The following is a 19,540-nucleotide window of genomic DNA, read 5'->3' as shown; positions in this document are numbered from 1 at the left end:
GTATTAATGAACATGAAGAAGAGAGAGAAATGCGACTATCAAATGCTAGAGAAAGAATTTTGTCGCAAAGAGAAAGATAATAATCTTCTACTAATCATGACATTCGTTTTAGACGAGATCGACAAAACCATCGATCTCAGAGAGCATTCCAAACACCTTATGAAGAAATGATCAATTAAATACTGAAAGAGATAGACAAAATAATCACAGATTCATAAGGGATGATAATTTATGGTCAAGTATAGTAAATTCTGCCTATAGCTGACCTATAAATATTCATTAATAATCATTGCTAGCTGTTGATAGTGACGTCATTGGGTAGGGTACGATAAGCGGACCCGGTTTTTTTTATATCGAAGAATGTAATCATCGATACCTAATATTCACATCTGAAATCTTAGACTATCAATCGATATAAAAGTATCTATAGTCCGCAATAACTAACACATGTTTTAAATTAAAATGTGAATTTAATATTAACGGTGATGAAACAAATTATTATAACCGAAATTAGGAAATCTGAAGACGACCATATTTCCTCCTCTCACAGTTAGATTTGTTTCTTTCCTACAAATTTCACATAATGGGTTTTTCGGTACGAGTCCTACATGTTGAAGCCACGAAAAACATTTCTTATCATCTTTCAAAGCAATGTCATGTAGTTTACTTAAGTTGACTGCCATTTTTAATAATCAAATGTTACATATGTAAAATTGAAATATTACCCTACGTGTATTACTTGAAAGTGTTTACAGCTGTTGATATAGATTATTTAAGTTAATTGTTCAAAATAATTGATTAGTATTGATTGATTATATCGATGGTTATGATTAAGTAATATCGTTTGCCAATTTCGATATAAAAAACCGGGTCCGCTTATCGTACCCTAGCCGACGTCATTACCAGCTGTTGTTATTTCGTTTATGTAGGAGAAGGTTAGTGGCGACAGGCACAATGGCGATGAATATGCAGATATTGGTTCAAAATAATGTTATAAACACTGAGCAATGTTTTAAATGGTTACGAGATAATGACCTTGCTTAAATCCGAATTGTCCAGTTTGTATCATTGACGAGATGAAAACTAGACTTAAAGGTGAAAATTACAAGAACAGGTGACATGTCTAAAAACGATCTTTAGACGACATTTCTGAACATTCTAAATTTGGTATTATGAATATAATTAAAAATCGTAAACTATCTTAGATCAAATCAAACAGTGACTTTTAATTATTAATGAATGTACTTTTGACAGCATCAGTACCTGCAAAAATGTCATTTCAGATTGGCTAAAGTAATCTTAAGTACTGCACTTTTCAAATGTCATTTAAAAATGTACTTTAGTTATTTTATGCAATCTGAAACATAAACAAATAATATTTTACATATAAAAGTATAGCTTCACCATAATATGATTTAAAAAACATAAAACTTAAATCAGTTCGCTCAAAATTAATTCAAAGTACTTAGGCTAAAATTGTGTTTGGAAATAAAAAAAAAACATTTAAAATTAAAATCATGTGTTTCGTTATTGACTAATGGCGGCAAGAACAGTGACTTACATGTCTTGGGTAGGGTCCAATAAGCGGACCCGGTTTTTTATATCGAAATTGGCAAACGATATTACTTAACCCTTTGGTAATTCTAAGCAATATATGGGTCAACCTCGATTTTTCTCATATTACAATATAATGTTCCAATAGTCAATTAGAAAAGGAAATGACTAGAATTTCTTGCCGGAAAGCAGTTATAGGGAGCAGACAACTCATATTACATTATAATGTTCCAATAGTCAATTAGAAAAGGAAATGACTAGAATTTCTTGCTGGAAAGCAGTTATAGGGAGCAGCAACCGCGAGAATTAACCTATTAGTGATCAGGGGCACTGACGTGATCTGGGCTTCAAATTTGGAACTAACTCGAGTTAATTTTTTTTCTAAAAGAGCAAAGCAGCGCGAAGCGCTGCGCAGCGGGCACGCATCGTGCGTGAATCTTCGTCTATACTGAATTGATTCAGGCCAAAAGAATGACACAGCTTACTTTCACCAGATTTTTACGGAGATTTTGTATTGGGCGGATTATATTGGTTTACTTTGCTTTCCAGCATGTAATTATGTGTTTAAAATTGTTTTACATACAATTACCTACATTATATTGTAATATGTAATAACAATTTATCAAAAATTTTTAATAAAAAAAAAGGATCACGCACGATGCCTGCCCGCTGCGCAGCGCTTCGCGCTGCTTGCTCTTTTAGAAAAAAAATAACTCGAGTAGTTCCAAATTTGAAGCCCAGATCACGTCAGTGCCCCTGATCACTAATAGGTAACTCTAAGCAATATATGACCGTCTGGGCAGTTTGCCTGCTCCCTATAACTGCTTTCCGGCAAGAAATTCTAGTCATTTCCCCTTCTCTAATTGACTATTGGAACAATATATTGTAATATGAGAAAAATCGAGGTTGACCCATATATTGCTTAGAATTACCAACCCTTTTACTGCCGGACACCTTTTTTTTAGTTTGTTGAAAAATGCCAGGCTGAAATTGACTAAAATGTAATGATTTTTAATTAAAAAATCATGGATTCATTATTTTTTATCATAAATTGATAAACTTTATCTTGTTTTTTTCCTTATAAGTTGTAATTTGCTACAAAAAATAATTTAAACATTTTCTGTCCTTAAAAAAATATATATATTATGTCATGAAAACAAAAATTTTAAATAAATAAAAATTATTTTTTGAGTTTGCACTTTAACAACTATATTTAAATATTAAACCACCACCATAATTATAAATTTTTTTATTTTATAGTAATTATATATAAACATTCCCAAAAAGTTTTTAGGAACATACCTTGAAAAATACTGAAGCTGTGATGAATTTTTGAAATTGGTGCAATATCCTCGAATTTCAAGATAACACGTTTATTGATACATAACTTTACACTATATCGCTTTATAATACATAAATCACTTTATAATACATTAAATCACTGTCCATTGATATGAAAATATAAATACATAATAGAAAATTAAAGTTAAAAGGCACTTTGATCAATATTTACAAAAATATATATACATTTTTAGGTTCATAGGCCTGCTGATTAGCACTTGTGTTCCCCAATACTTGTGGGATGAACACCTTTTTTGCAGTTTTTTTGCAGACAGTCCTGGTTCTCTTCCTCTTCCCTCCAGTACTCATTTTATTAATCATAAAAATATGTAGATTTACAAATATAAATGTCAAATAAAGTGTAAAACACGAAACAACACAAGTGGAACTCACAACTAATGAGATCGACCATAACCTCATCAAACCAAAACTCGAGCTATAACCAAAGAAGTTCAGTAACAAAAATGGCTTCCATAGATTATAAAACTGTTTTCTGTGTGTTGTCCATATAGTAATGAATAACACAGCTGAATTTCGATGCATATTGGGACAACATTGAAAACCAGTATAAAACAAATACGAGACGGCTTTTATAGCGCACGTTGGCGATTTTCGCACAAACGGTAGCGTGCGCAATCGCGCACGTCGGCAGTAAAAGGGTTAATCATAACCATCGATATAATCAATCGATACTGATGAATTATTTTTAACAACTTAAATAATCTATATGAACAGCTGTAAACACTTTCAAATAATACAATTAAGGTAATATTTTAAATTTCACGTAACATTGTGTATTAAAATGGCCGTCAATCTTAGGAAGCTTCACGAAATTGCTTTAAAAGACGATAAAATATGTTTTTTATGGCTTCAGGATGTTGGGTTAGTACCTAAGAATCCATTATGTGATATTTGTGGAAAGGTAACAAATGTAACTGTCAGAGGAGCTAACATGGTCGTCTTCAGATGCAAAAAAAGAAGGTAATGGTGGACACAACTTTAGTAAAAACGTTTTCGTTCTGTTTCATTTAGTTAAAGTTATGAGTTTCCCTGATTTTGGTTATGTTCATTTATTATTTGTTATCATTAAATTCACATTTTAATTTAAACACATGATTGTTATTACTTTTATATCGATTGATAGTCTATGATTCGATATGCGAATATTAGGTATCGATGATTACATTCTTCGATATAAAAAACCGGGTCCGCTTATTGGACCGTACCCCATGTCTTTGTTTCATAAGCAGTCACGTTTGTCCTTGAAAATACATAAGGTAATTAAATGTTATTAATTATATAGGCCTATTAGGCCATATTTTAATTTGTAAATAATATTAATATTTATACGTTAATTTCTAAGATTGAAAACAAGCGAAACCATACTGTTCCTTGAAATATAAATAATGTTATTTTATTTGGTGTGACATTTTGTTTTTAGCCTAGTCTTTGACAGTAGTTTGCTTTTAGTTCGTTGGATAATGAATATCAATGATTGGAATCATTCGATTATCATAATCCGATTGTGTTGGTGGCCGCTTATTATACTCCAGCCATAGTATTTAACTATTAATGAAAACGGGTTGGAATTGCTATAATAGATCAAGTGGCCTATAACCTACCACCAGTATAATTATATGTTCTGGCACCAAATAAATTGGTTTCTATGCTACCTTGAATTTTTTCATTTCAAGCAATTTTAAGTTTGATTTGAGAGGATAATCATATTAAGTATGGTATATGAAAATTACTTAATTACCTTCAACAACACCACAAATAAAATTGCCATTCTTCGTGTTCAAATTATCAATAGTAGGACTGTCCTCCGCCATTTTCTCGCTACTGTGCAGACAGGAGCACTGGAACTGACGCACACTAAAGAACCGATTACAACTTCTGATAAAAAGGCTTTTAACTTGGAATAATATCACATTTAAAGAACACCAAATAAATACGAAGCCTTTACGGATATTATTAACGAATAATAAACTAATCTGCCTTTGAATAACAGTAGAATTTAAACAAAATACACTCATACAATCCTATTCCATTACACAACTCTACTTGCACAAGAAGAAGAACAAGAACTTTTCTTTTCTTTCTTTCTTAGCTACCAAAATGTAGCTGGTTCTGCTACCATATGGGCATGGAACCACAATAGTCTTTATTATTTATTTCACTTTCCACTGTTTTTTATCGCACTTTGAATGTTTTGAATAACCCTTACTATTTATTTCACTTTTCACTGTATGTATTGCATTTAACTGATTTGTGGTGAGGGTGTTAATTTTTTTTTTTTTTTTTATTTCACTTTCACACTGTTTCTTTTCATGGGAAGGGGAAGTTAATTACAATTCCACATAAATGTTAGTATTTGCCTATAACCTGACTTTGTTATCAATCAATTGTTCCTGTAGTGTTCAGTTATTTACACACAGAGGGGGACAAGCTATAGGAAAGGCTTTTAGGTTACAGGATCAATGGAAATGGTTGGGCCCCACTGATCAGACTTTCTTCACGCCTGAGGTCCTCCAGGGCGACTTTCTACTCCGAAAAGGATTCAGACCCAACAGCTCTTTGAGATAGAATGGTGGCCTTACTTTCTTTTTCCTTTAAATGTTGTATTAATGGTTCTCTGAAGCTATCATATGTTGGGCATTCAAAGATTAGGTGCTGAAGACTTTCTTTCACATTCAATGTACAACTTGAGACATTTTTCAGTAAAGTAGCAGTTTATTTCTGAATAAAGTTTCATTTACCTGTGCATGACCCAGTCTTAGCCTAATTATTGTGACTAGTTTACTTCTTCCTATCTTAGCATTCTTAAACCATGGGACCATAGGAAGGTCCCGCTGCACATCCCTATACCATCTTGCTTTATTGCTTTGTTCTACTTCAGCTTTGTATAAGGATGTCATTTCACATTTTAAATGGCTGACAAAGTCACCCATCGGAAGGACCAGATCTTTGATTACTTTTCCTGTCTGAATTGCCTCTTTCGCCAGCTTATCTACTATTTCATTTGGTGTAATACCCACATGACCAGGAACCACTGAAGTGTTATTTTCTTTTCTGAAGAAAGGACCTCCTCCACGATTTGGGATGTAATGTTATCAATATAATCAAGTTTACAGGCTGTTTTGACTGCATGGATGGCTGCTTTTGAGTCAGAACAAATTAGTACTTTGTTACCTGGTTGAAGATTCGCTATCTCGATTGCTTTCTTTATGGCGTAAAGTTCGGCTGTGTAGCTGGAAGCTATTTTGGGTAATACAGAATTTATAACTAAGATGATTAGGCCTACCTTGTAATAATACAGCTGCTCCAGAACCCTCTGCGTTTCTCGATCCATCTGTGTAAATTTTTTATGTAGTCTGAAAATTCCTCATTTATTTTGTTCTATAAATAATTTTTTGAGTGTTTCAGGAGGAATTTCGGATTTTGGATTTTCCATCCGATTAATATCTACCCTGCACAACATAAGTTTTAAATCCAGCATAGTAATTGGCTTCTCCAGACTGTCAATTAGTCTAGTTTCTTTGACACAGGTTTGGATTACTATCCTTTCTACAGTACTTACTGATTTTATATACAGTGGTGTGGTCTTCTTGGCCCAGTATTCGTGATGATTTGCTGCCATACTTAAATTACTTTAAATTTACATAAACTGGATGGTTAGGTTCAGACAGTACTTTGAAAACTAGTCTTTCAGTTTAACATTTTCCTTCTGGTCTGCAAGTTGGGTACTGCTGCTTCCATTTGAAGAGCTAAAATTGGGGTTGACTTCATAGCACCCAATATGCACCTGAGAGCCTGATTTTGAATAATGTCTAGTTTATTCAAAACACTATTTGGTAAATGCCCAAACAAAAAGCCACCATAATCCTAGTTTAGCTCTGATTATACTGCAGTATACCTTTTAAAAGTAGCTGAGGGTGTACACCATTCCTTCCGCAGGCCAGTGACTTAAGAATGTCTAGGTCCTTAAGAGTTTTACTCTCACCAAACAGCTTACATGTTGTTTAAAATCAGTTTTTTTGTCAAAAATGATACCCAAAATTTTTGAGGCAATCTCCAACTGGGATACTTACATTATTTACAGTCCAATTTGGGTTTGTTGTCTGCCTCTTCCTGCTAAAGATTATTATTTTGCACTTATTTACATTGATTGCCAGGGACAGCAGTTGACAGTACTGGGTAAGACTAGACAGGGCTTCTCGCATCCGAGCATCAACACCGTCAAACCGTGTACCACTACAGACTAATGTGAGATCATCTGCATATAAAAAGGGTTGGATCTCTTTTGGTAACTGATATTCCCACATCAGATATATAAAGTGAGAACAAGATTGGGCTGAGCACACAACCTTGGGGTAGTCCTTTGACAGTAGACCTGGTGAGGGTATGCTGGCTTCCGACAAAAGTCAATTGTCTATAGCTTACCCATTTATGTACATGAGTTATAAATCTGTGGGAAATACCCAGGACAAACAACTTACTCACCAGAGCGGGCAGAGAAAACCGTTATCATAGGCACTGCTCAGGTCCAGCGAGACAGCAGCTGCAATCCTATTTTTTGCATTAAATTCACATGAAATATCAGCCATGAATGCTAACAGGAAATCATTACAACCTCTCTTTTTTTGGTAGGCAAATTGGTAGTCTGGTATTAGTTTGTTTTTAATGATAAACCATTCCAATCTGTGTTTTACCATTAAATTGAAGATTTTTATCATGCATGACATTAGAGAGATGGGTTCTATATGAGCTTTCCTTTACCTTTTTTCTTTGTTTGGTTTTAGAATGCCTATTACCTTGATGGTTTTCCATTGCATCGGAATCTCGGCTCCGGACCAGATGTTGTTAAAAAACATTAAGCAGTAGAGTTTTAGCTGAAAAGGGTAACATTTTTAAGATTAAATAGCTTACCCGTCCAAACCAGGAGCTGTTAGCTTAGTTCTAGATTTTATCGCCATATCTAATTCCTCTAGACTAAATTTTTCTTCCAATGGAAGTTGGTTTGTAGCCTTTGTAAAGATCGGTTGATTGATTTTCAGATTTCATAGGAACATAGTCTGGAGTGGTAAGTTTTAAAAAGCTATAACTTAAAGTTTTTATCATTGAGCAAAATCTTGTTATAAGTATCTTTGGTTCCACTTCTAATACCTCTAATTGTGCTCCAAATTTGTGTATTATTTTTATTTTCTATGTTCTCACAGAAACTTACCCAAGCTTGTCTTTTTGCTTTACGGATCACCTCCACGGCCTCATAGTGGTAGTTCTGTATTGCCTGTATGCTAGGGAGTCATCTTTCATTGTGAAGAGTTTGAAGTTTCTTCTTCTTATAGCGACTGCCTTAGAGCAGTCCGGTGTCCACCAAGATTTTGCGTTAAAAAACTTGCCATCTCCCTTATTTGGTGACAGAAGTTGGGGACTGAGTCTTCTATTGCTACCTTTAATATCTTATTGAGATCCTTAATATTTATATCATCAGATTTCTTATTTGAGAGTATACTGGATGCAGTCTTATCAGCTATTTCTGAAAACTTACCCCAATTGGCTTTTTTTAAAGTTTTTTATGAGTGAAACTTATTATACCCGACTTTTTTGAGCCCAAAACAGTTTGTGAGCACAATTTGTTACCATTATTTCTAAAATAATAGGGTAGTGATCACTACCCATTGAATCACTCATTACCTTCCCAAGACGATATTTTATCTTTTAATTGCACAGTGGCAAAAGTAAGATCTAAAGTTGAAGGTCTTCTGCCAGGAGATCCAGTGGTGGTGAAGGACTTATCATTTAAAAGTATGAGTGGAGAGTCACTGTACGCATTGTATATATGACTGCCCCTTGTGTCTTGGCGTAAGTCAGCGGACCAATAGGGATGCTTACCATTAAAGTCGCCACACAGTAGAGAGTAATCTTGTTTATTGGAAAAAATTGTTCTTCCATAACTCTGTCCTTACCTTTTTTGGAGAACAATTAATGCTATATATGTGAAGAGGCCTTGAAAGGCCCCGGATCGTGACTCCAGACACCTGAATTGGATCCCGAGCATCCAAACCCAAAACAGCTTCACAGTCAATACCTCTCCACGTGAGCGACTTGTGGATTAAAATTGCAGACCCACCATAACCATCAAACCTATCATTTCTCACAGCAGAGAAATTTTTAAACAATATTGTTTCATTTGGTTTTAGCCATGTTTCTTGTAAGACAATAACCTTAATATTGTACTTACACACAAAAAAGGATAATTCAGCCCATTTTGATTTGATTGACTGAACATTCCATTGCAGTATTTTAATTGGAGCTGCCGGGGGTACTTCCATCAGGGGGCGAGGTGTCTACGGTAGTGCCAATACTTAAGTCTAAAAGTATACTCTTTATATTCCTTAGTACTATGTTGATCATCTCTAGAGGGTTCAGGATTGGCTATTGATGCATCCAACATCAATTTTTCAAAATAAGCCTTTGCTTTAAAGTCTTCAAGTGACTGTTTTAGTTTAACACTGTCTACTTGTTTTTCTGAAGTCATAGAGAGACCTAACCTCTCATTTTTATCAGATTTGTTACTTTTGTTCCTTGTCCAGCGATTGGTGTGTTGTGTACAATTTTTTTGCTTAGTTGTGTTGTTTCCATTAGGCCTATAATTATCTCTTGGCTTTCTGAATATAGAGGACTGCCCTACATTCTCTTCATTTACTTGAGCATAACTTAAGGGGTCAAAATAATTTCCTACTGGAGTAGGGTGTGGTCTGGCCAACATATGAGGGAATTCTGTTAAACTAGTTACATCTGGTGAGACTTTGAGGCATAGGTTTTATGGTACCGATTTTGGTGGAAAGGTTGTTTTGGATTTGGGAAGTATTGAGAAGCTGTGAAAAAATCTTCATTATATTCTGACATTCTATTTCTAATTGCTAATTGACGTTTAAACATTGGACAATCTTTCGAGAAACTTACATGGTCCACCATCACAGTTTACACATTTAGGGTCTTTGTCACAGTGGTCACCGTGTGCCTTTTTACCACATGTTCCGCACAAGTTCTCGTTTTGACATGGAGAACTGGCTACATGATTGTACGAGTAGCACCTGTAGCACTGTCTGACTGGCAAAGTATATTTTTCAACAGGTACAATAACATGATTTTAGTATAATTCTTCTTCTGGTAATGTATTGCCTTCAAAAAATTATTTTTAACAAAATGAGTCCTGTATGGACCTCTTTTGAATTTTTGGTAATGCGATAGGCTTCCAGGATAGGTACTGTACTGCAGCATGGTTAACAAATTCATTTTTGGTCAATATCGGGTTCTGCATAGACAACGCCTGTTATCCGAACTCTGTAAGAGGGGATAAAGATATGGTAGTTTGGAAGTGAGTTATTGGTTATCAGCTTATTTGCGGACTCAGAATTCTTACAATATATAGCTACATTTCTACCCTTACGATTAATACAATCAATAAGTGACTCATTTTTCTGAAGCAACTTACCCACCGTAGAATGGATTAACCTTGGTCCTGTTAGTAGAGCTAACTATAACCTCAAAAGGTCCGGTGGCAGAAGCTTTATATAACCTCTGATCAAATGTCTTTTTGGACATTTTGGTCTGATTTGTTTGATCTTTGTTATTAGGGACTAAATTATCATCTTTAACCAGATTCATCAGACTCACTGTCATGTTTACGTTTATTATTTTTCGGATTATTCTGATCATCCTTATTACTATCATTAACCTCCATAATGCTGTGTACAGCAATCTGTAATTCCTGATCAGATTTTCCTCCAACCATTATGGTTGGACCCGTTGAGACGGGCCCAAACCCAGCTATTACTAAAATTGAAAGTTGCTTATATACTAAGTATTGAAACCACCACCAAAGTAGAGTGAGAAAATCACATAAATAACCACTCACCAAAAAACAGCAAAACATAAATTTACATTTAACAATAATTATTAACACTTAACACAGAAAACGTGCACAGTTCAAGGACAGACAGCATTGCAGTCATAACCTCAACAACGAAATAAGAAGAACAAGAACTAAATTGGATCGGGATTGGATTAGTAATATTTGCTTTGGATGGAGCCTACATAGAGTACGAGAAATAACAATGTGACTGTTTCAGAGTTGGTAATATACTGACGCTATGTTACTATTTAACTCGGGATAGGAGACAAATCGAACATCGTCTTAATATTAGCATTTACCACTAAACTACAATGTTGCCGTTTGATTTTCAAATTATAAAAAATTTCATCTATTAGGTTTACGCCTAATATTTATAAGGTTTATTTCAGGTGATGATCTTGACCTAATATCTTAAATAGTTGTAAATGCGGCTTAACTACCTTGTAATTTAGTTTCTCAACCTTGTTCTTGTATATTAACCCTTTTGCGGTGGACATCCGAGTCATAGCATGATGGTGTTGTATGCTAAAAGAGCTAAATTGATATTGATCTTAAAGACAGCCGAGACCAAACCATACACTGCTTAGCTAATTCCTTTGTGATATGATTAGAAAATGTTATTCTGCAGATATGCCAGAACCGCATAATAAGGCCTGTCTCACTGCTTTAATGTGAGCGATACCGCCTCGGTTCCGCCTTGGTGAGGGCTAGGGAGAGAGGTGCTGTGATGAATTTGAAAGAATGCAAAACATGAATCTTTAAACCCAAGGATTGAAACATACGTATATCCCTAGTGACAGCATAGAAAATACTTCCAAATTGTCCCCTAAAAGTAGCAGATGTAATAACATTAACAAGGGCGTAACCAGGGTCAAAAATAGGGAGGGAGCTAGCCATGGTCGTTCAGGATGTATCGTTTGAGCACTAAAACAAATCAAATTCCAAATTAAAAAAGTTAGAAAAGTTTAAAATGTATGTATAAGATTGTGTTTAATTATAACAGTGTTTTATTCACTATGTTATTACAATAATTTAGTTGAAAAATATTTGCATTCTAATTAAATATTTTATTCTAGTATCATTTTTGTATTTGTAGAAAAGTTGCTCGAAACTCTCGTTTCAATCATGGTTAGATTTTTCTTATGACATTTCCGATGGACGCTCATCAAACACATCTAAGTTAATCTGTCTTCTCCAATTGTACTTCTCAGCTAGAGTTTTACTCTTCAAAGGGTACTGAAAGAATGGCCGTAGTGAATGGGAAAGCACTTATATTTTCTCTGAATGCCTTGTGCAGGGGGGAAACGTAAGTCTCTTCCATAAACGCAGCCAATTCGATAGCCTTTAATTTGTATCCTGCTAAATGCTTCTTTTTCCACATATTATACCATCTAATTCTGCAGATTTATCGCCAAACTAAAAAAAAAAAACTCCACAAAAGACTTTAAACTTGTTCCCAAATCTTTTGAAGTCATTGTTAGCACGTATGAAAAATGAAGATAGGATAAGGAAAAATGTGTCTTATTGTATGAGAATCTAACATTCAATGATAAAGATAAGGGATCAATGACTGTCTCCATTATTTAATCACAGTTTTACATTGTGGATTACTTTTGTGCGTTTGCTTTTGAACAATTCATGTAACTGTAAACGCAATGCCAACATTCTCCGCGACATCATGTGATTTTTAAGTAATTTATCAGAGATGTGTTCAATCTCTTGTTAATCCTTCATAACATTTAACCACTATGTTTTCTCGCCATAACCAAATCCATATTGTAACTTTGTGGAACGGGTTCCAAATCGCAGAGTACTTTGTAATCATAATTAAGCTTGCAATGAAAATTGGTTTAGTGCACTTCAGTGCAATAAATAGACAAATAATTCTCTCCTGGTATAGTATTCTATAACCAAGAGATGTCCTAGCGCATGGACTATTGCTAATGTAACATTTATTTAAATTTATAATGTATTTATCAGACTATCTGATCTCACAGATATTCACAGATAGATTGATAGATTAGGAGCCCAAACCTTACTAGACGTTACAAAAAGGTTATTGTAACCTTAACCATTGCAATTAAGTTTCTTATTTCTGATAGTTTAATAGAATTTAATCTATTGACCACAAGATTTAGTTTGTGGCTAGAGCAATTAAAAAATAAAAGTTTATTATACTTTTTCTTCAAAATGGCCTGTAAAACATCTTCTTTTCTAGCCATCGCAGAACATCCATCAAATCCAAATCCAACACAAATCTCTGCTGAAAGATTCTGATCGACTAAAACAATTTTGAATTACGCTAGGAATTGTAAGCACATATTGAGGTTTCAGCTCAACATATCCTACAAATTCCTCTCTGATTTCTTCTTGGTTATCATCTTAAAATCACAATCCGATAGAAAGCTGTTTTTGTCCAGCGATGTGTGCTGTTTTATCGGTAATTAGCGCGTAGGCTTTTGTTTGTGTACAATCGTCAATAATTCTTTCTTTGGCAAACTTCACCACATAATCTTATAATCTCATTTTGAATATCTGGTAAGATGTCGACTATATCCTTTTTAAATTGTATCCAAGTGACTCTAGCTCCTCATTACCAGAGTAAATTCTAGAATGTAAAAGGCCAAAGAATAGCCCTCATTTCTTTCTTTCATCTAAATAGCAAATCATATTTCATAAAATGTGATGTAAATAATAGAAATAATTGATGACAATATTTATTTCTTTTCTTCAATATCTTCCTGTGACCACTTTGTAACTGTATATCAACTGGAACATTTTCAAAGAAAGTTTTAGCAGCAGATGTTGAACTTTTGTAGAAATAATTGCCGACGTATTTTGTGCAATCTTCATGTATATATTTAAACATCATGTATGATCTTATCATGAATAACCCCTTTACTGCAGCAACACTAGGAGAAACAAGAACACAGTGCATACATGGAACACCTTTCATACTAGTACACTACTGAAGGAGTATATTGATATAATCTGTGGCGGTTAAATCTGCTTATGAAGAAGCTTCAGAACAAAAATCATACTTTGATAGTGGGACCTCGGTATTTGTAAGCAATTCCTTCTTTTTCTTAGGGCAATTTAAGGGTATGACCAACATAACAATTAATGCTATTGTTATGGTAGTCATTGTACTCTTCAATCGTTTTAGATGTTCCAGGGACAGCTACTTGTAGTGGTGAAGGATAACTATAGTTCCTTCTTGCATAATAGACACAGAATTGGATGGTCCGGTCATTTTAACGCCATCTTTATCACCATCAAATATTCCACTTCCAATACTGTCATCTTGATCCTTGTTCCTTTTGAGAGTTTTTCTGTCTGAAAATAATAGAAATTTATTTTACATAATGTACAAAAATTACAAGCCGTTGTTAACTAACACCCACGGTAGCCAAAAGAAAATTCTCTGGTCAAATATAAAACTTTTCATCCCAGCTCCTACTCAGTTTCTAGATATTAATATATTCATACAAATAAAGGTAACATTGACTTTACATTCATTAGACCTATGGGAGCCCCTACAGAAGATTTATTTTTCTCTCATTGGCTGCCACCTCTAGACTTTTCTCAAGCCCGCTAGAGATCTTTCCCTCTCTCAAATCCCACTAACTCGCTGACATAGAGCTAGTTTATCAACTCAATATAATACCAACAACGCAGTATGGATTTAGGCGAATGCGAGGATGTGTGGGTTATCTTTGTTTCTGAACTTAGTAGTGTTTTATCTCACTATGAAATAACATTTGTAGCATCTCTGGAAATTGCTAGTGCTTATAGTATTGTTCATCTGCCTACTTTATACAATAAAATGTACACTCTTAGAATCGCTACAAAATTTACAATGTATGTATGTATTATGTGGCTATTAAATAGGGTATAAATGCCATCATATTCCGAATACAGTATAACAAGACATTCAAATATAGAACTACCGCAAAGAAGAGTCCTAAGCCCAATCAGATTTTCCATTTACAAAAGCGAGATCAACATATATATATATATATATATATATATATATATATATATATATATATATATATATATATATATATATATATATATATATATATATATATATATATGGAAGATAAAAATATGAGATTACTTATTAAAAATACAACAGGCACTCATGTTAATGAGAAATGCACGATCAAAAGTAAGTTTCAATTTTAAAAAAACTTACAAAGACTAATATAAGACTGGCTCCTTACCTATAAATTTAAGGCGCAACATATTCCAAAACGTATTATACAACGGAAATAATCTTCCAGCCTATGAAAAAGTTAGTTACTAATGTGATGTGCCTTATACAAAAAATAAAAAACCTTTATTGGTATCAGCATTAAAAACCACGAAGGAGGTACATCCTAATTTTGCCGAAGGAAGGTCAACTACAACGGTTCATTAACAAGCGAATTTAACAAGCCACTGTATATGAATGAGGCAACACTGCAATGTAATAGCTCAATTAATAAATGTCAAAGAGATTTCAAAGCCAAACAATAATAGTGATGCTATAAACAATATTTCATTAGATGCCTCTGTACAATCTACAAGGACAGCATAATTGTTTACACAGGAGAATCAGGAGATGCAAGAGGGACTGGCGCATCCTTATTTACAACTCAGTAGAACATATTTATTAAATAACTATAAGTCTAATTATACTGTTAAACTTTATGCAATTTCAAAGCAATTCAGTACGTAAATTCGCTTAATATATAGACTGTTGTAATATGTTTTGACTCAAATGCAGCGATTGTCACATTCCAAAAGGTTAGTAAAGGTAACAAATTGTTTGTTTTAATAATGGAAGTTTTAAAAACAGAGGTAGAGGGAAATCTCAGTTTACCTTGCCAGTGGATACCAGGACACTCAGGGATGAAGGAAACAGTGAGGTAGTAAACAGTTTATCTACACGAGCTGTAATTAATCGATCTAAGGAAGAGGAATGTTTGCCTGAAAGCAAGATTTTAAGGCATACTAACAAAGAACTTACAAATAGATTTAACCAGGAGATACAGAAAAACTCGAAAGCAAAATGTTACAGAGGAATTAAAGCTTGGTATAACAACACTAATATAAAGAAAGAGAATTTAATAGCGCCCTACGACAAACTAAAACTGTGTATAAATTTATACTCAAATATATACTAATTATGAATACATTAGGTAGCAATGTTTTAGGAAAATAAGTGGGCTTATTAGGCATAATAATGCGCATAAGTGTATCTAGGATGACTGAATGAGGCGGGCTATCCTATACATTTTTGTACCTTTCAGTCAAGTTGGAGTGCGATAAAAGTTTCTCCTGGAATATTATAATTGGTAATGATTAAAAATTGTTATTTTGGCAGTTGTTTGAGATCATATTATTCTTATTTTATACTCTACAAAACAGCGATAACTTAAAATATATTCTTTTGGAGATTACCCGATATCACAAAATAATTAAAAAAAGACTATATTATAGAGAATAACTGAGGCTCACGAAATGGATATATATTTTGCACTAAACATCCATGCCATCCCTGATAATAAATATTGAGATATGAATCGGACATGTATTTTTATATAGGACATATTTATTTAGTATGTAACAACACACATTTTAATACATGAAATTAGTAATAACATTGTGTGTGCACAGGTTTTACATTCATAGCATTGCGCATAGTGTAGCAGAGACTCGGCGATAAACAAATACAGACATAAAAAATATGAACTTCAAGTTAAATATTATTTTTTTAAAGCATGGTATTTCGTTACTTTGGTAATATAATTGTTTGTTTTTTATACAAAAAGTTTGATTTAAACGCGTTTTAGCGATCGGTAAATACCTATAGCAATAAATTATTAATGTAAACGAATATAAATTGACGATAAATAAATCTATTCTGTTTGTTGGCGATTTTTAATGTCGTCTTACCAGTTACAACAAAGCCCCTAATGCCGCATTTAGACACATTGTTAAAGACATTAATCTGAGATCTGACAGGGGAGGCACGATATGGACAGCATTTTTGTTAATTTTTCACATAACCAATTAGTTTTTTATTTAGCAGTTTCTTAAAGCAAGTACGCAGAACCTGAAAAAATGAAACTGATAATTTTTAATTGAATTTAGCTCCAGTTCACCTTCATTTTATTGCAGCGTCTGGTATCTGACGCTGTCTCAGAAGGATAAGTCAGGTGGGAGCTATCAAACATGGAATGTCTGCTGTTAATGGGCGTAGAGCATTGAAACAATCTGAAAACAGTACTTGTCAAGAAGTACGAAAGGGCAGTGGTGCACGCCAGAGTAACACATTTTTGTCGGCAATTCTGACGATTGCCATAACGTAAAATTTGTGGACAAGAAAGTGTTTATGTTTGTGTCCAGAATATTCTTATTTTAAGGTCTGTATGTTAGAGTCAGACTGTGACAAGGCCTTTCAGCCAGACTTCTGGCCTAGAGGTGCTTTTGTTGACTAGTTTAGGCATAATTTAAACTCCAAAGCTGTGGCCAAGAAGTTGAAAGAATATCACAAGTAACTGGTGAGTACGTAAGTTTAAGTAAAATGGATATCTCACAACCTAGAAGTGAGTGTACCTTTGATATATTAGCTCTCTCGGAATACTGGCTGGGAATATAAGAAGTTGGCCTAATTAACATGAGTGGCTATAAATTTATAAGCACTTTTGCTCGTAGTACTTTACAACATGGCAGGGTTGCTCTTTTCTTGTTGGATAGATTCCAGTGTATTTATGAAGCTATTGATGTTTCCTATTACTGTACAGAATTGCATAATGAATTTGCTGCTGTAAAACTTTGTACATTTCAGATCATTGTAATAGTTATCTATCGATCACCTAATGGTAACCTGGATCTGTTTACGTCCAACATCGAAAGTATGATTCTGTCTTTGGAAAAACATAAATGTAACTTTCCTATAGGTGGAGGATTTAATGTAAATATCGCCAAGCGTGATACTAATACAGTTAGGCTGGAAAATCAATTTAAAGCATTAAACGTGTATTTTATGAATTACAATCCTATAAGAGGACTGTCGTGTTTTGATAGTATAATAACCGACCTAGCCTGTCAAATATACCTGTCAATGAGAATAATCAAACTGTTAGTATTGGTAGACCCATCACACCTGATAGATGATGCAATTTTATTAATCATCTCCCAACGATTAACTGGGAGAGTGTGGTAAACTCTGTCAAGAACGCTGAAACAAGGTTTAATGACTTCTTTCAAGTTTTAGAAATGGATTCCATTTTGGTTTTCCGAAAGTGATTCTTAGGGCTCGGAACAATAGGCCTACTAGACCTAAATAGTTCACCCCTGAACTCAAAGTGATGAAGGAGACACTAATGTCTTAACGGGACTTTGCCAGGGCAACAGGAAACTTTGAGGTTAAGCAAGTCTATAGCGCTGCTAGAAAAACGTATCAGTATGAAATAAGACAAGCTAAACTGAAGACAAATGCGGCTTTTATTGAAGGTGCAGTGAACAAGTGTTCTGCTGCCAAGATGGTAATTAAGCAAGAAAGGTCGGGTACAAATATAAGGGCAGTTTCGGTTACACCGGATAAACTTAATGAATATTTCCTCGACGTTGCGGAAGAGGCTGTTAAGAATGTTCAGGCTGCTCCCCGCAATCCGATGGACATGGCCAGAAGAGCTAATGCTCCAGTGGAAGACATGTAGTGGACATCTATAACAGTGGACCAGATTCTGCACACGGTTGATTGGATGAAGGACAGTAAAAGTAAGGACATTTATTATTTATCGAATAGCCTTATAAATCAGTAGTTGGGTATATCTTGTTACCCTTGATAGCCTGCTTTAATTCATGTCTAAATGAAGGTATCTTTCCCGGTAAGTTAAAGGTTGCTCGGGTCACTTCAATTTTTAAGAAGGGAGATAGGTCACTGCCCGAGAGCTACAGGCCTGTTTATAATATTCCCATTTTTGGGAAGGTTTTTGAGTCTCTTATTAAGATTCAACTCCAAATATTTCTCGAGGATGGTGTTTTGATCTCGGATCCCCAGTACGGCTTTAGGAAAGGCCATTCCACGGTAAGTGCAGTCTCTCACCTGGTTAGTGGCGAATTAGATGGTTTTGAGCATAGGCTGAATACGGGGTTAACACTCTGTGACCTTAGTAAGGCCTTCGATTGTGTATCACATGATATATTGCTTGAAAACTTAAGGCACTACGGTATAAATCACACTAATTTAGAATTGTTCCGGTCTTACTTGGGCGGCTGAGAGCAGATTGCTACAGTAAATGGTCGTAGCTCTCGGGTAGCTACTGTTGTACACCGAGTCCCACGGGGATCCATTCTTGGTTTATTACTCTTTCTTGTTGTGGTAAACGACATATCTTGTAACACCGACTCTGATTTAATTTGTTACGCTGATGACAACACTCTGATGGATGTCAAAGCTGATATACATGACTTGGTCATATCGATGCAGGACTCATTTGACTTTGTCTCGAGTTGGTTCCGAGCCAAACTTTTTATGCTTAACATTAATAAAACACAGAAAATGATATTTAGCTTGAGTAATGTAAATATTTTAAAGATAGTGTTAACCTACTGGGCATAGCCCTAGATAGTAAGTTAGTTTGGAATAAACATGTACATATTTTAAGTAGTAAGTTATCTAGAGTAATATATCTCTTGAGAAAAGTAAGGGACTGCGTCCCTATT

The 19,540-nt window shown here is 34.4% G+C and overlaps 1 protein-coding gene across 3 annotated transcripts in view; it reads right to left on the bottom strand.

Annotated features, from left to right (window-relative positions):
- The window catches only part of LOC124359468 (protein O-GlcNAcase), a 44,926-nt gene extending 39,949 nt beyond the window's left edge, over positions 1–4,977 (bottom strand). For all 3 annotated transcript variants that reach the window (XM_046812227.1, XM_046812229.1, XM_046812228.1), the window contains exon 1: positions 4,655–4,977. In XM_046812227.1, the coding sequence (XP_046668183.1) occupies positions 4,655–4,931 (277 nt within the window). In that variant the 5' untranslated portion in view covers positions 4,932–4,977. The remainder of the gene's footprint in view (positions 1–4,654) is intronic.
- Between the last annotated feature and the right edge of the window lie 14,563 nt (positions 4,978–19,540).

This window comes from Homalodisca vitripennis, chromosome 4 (genome assembly GCF_021130785.1).
Source record: "Homalodisca vitripennis isolate AUS2020 chromosome 4, UT_GWSS_2.1, whole genome shotgun sequence".
Classification (NCBI taxonomy): Eukaryota; Metazoa; Arthropoda; class Insecta; order Hemiptera; family Cicadellidae; genus Homalodisca; species Homalodisca vitripennis.
This window is presented reverse-complemented; position numbering and strand designations above follow the sequence as displayed.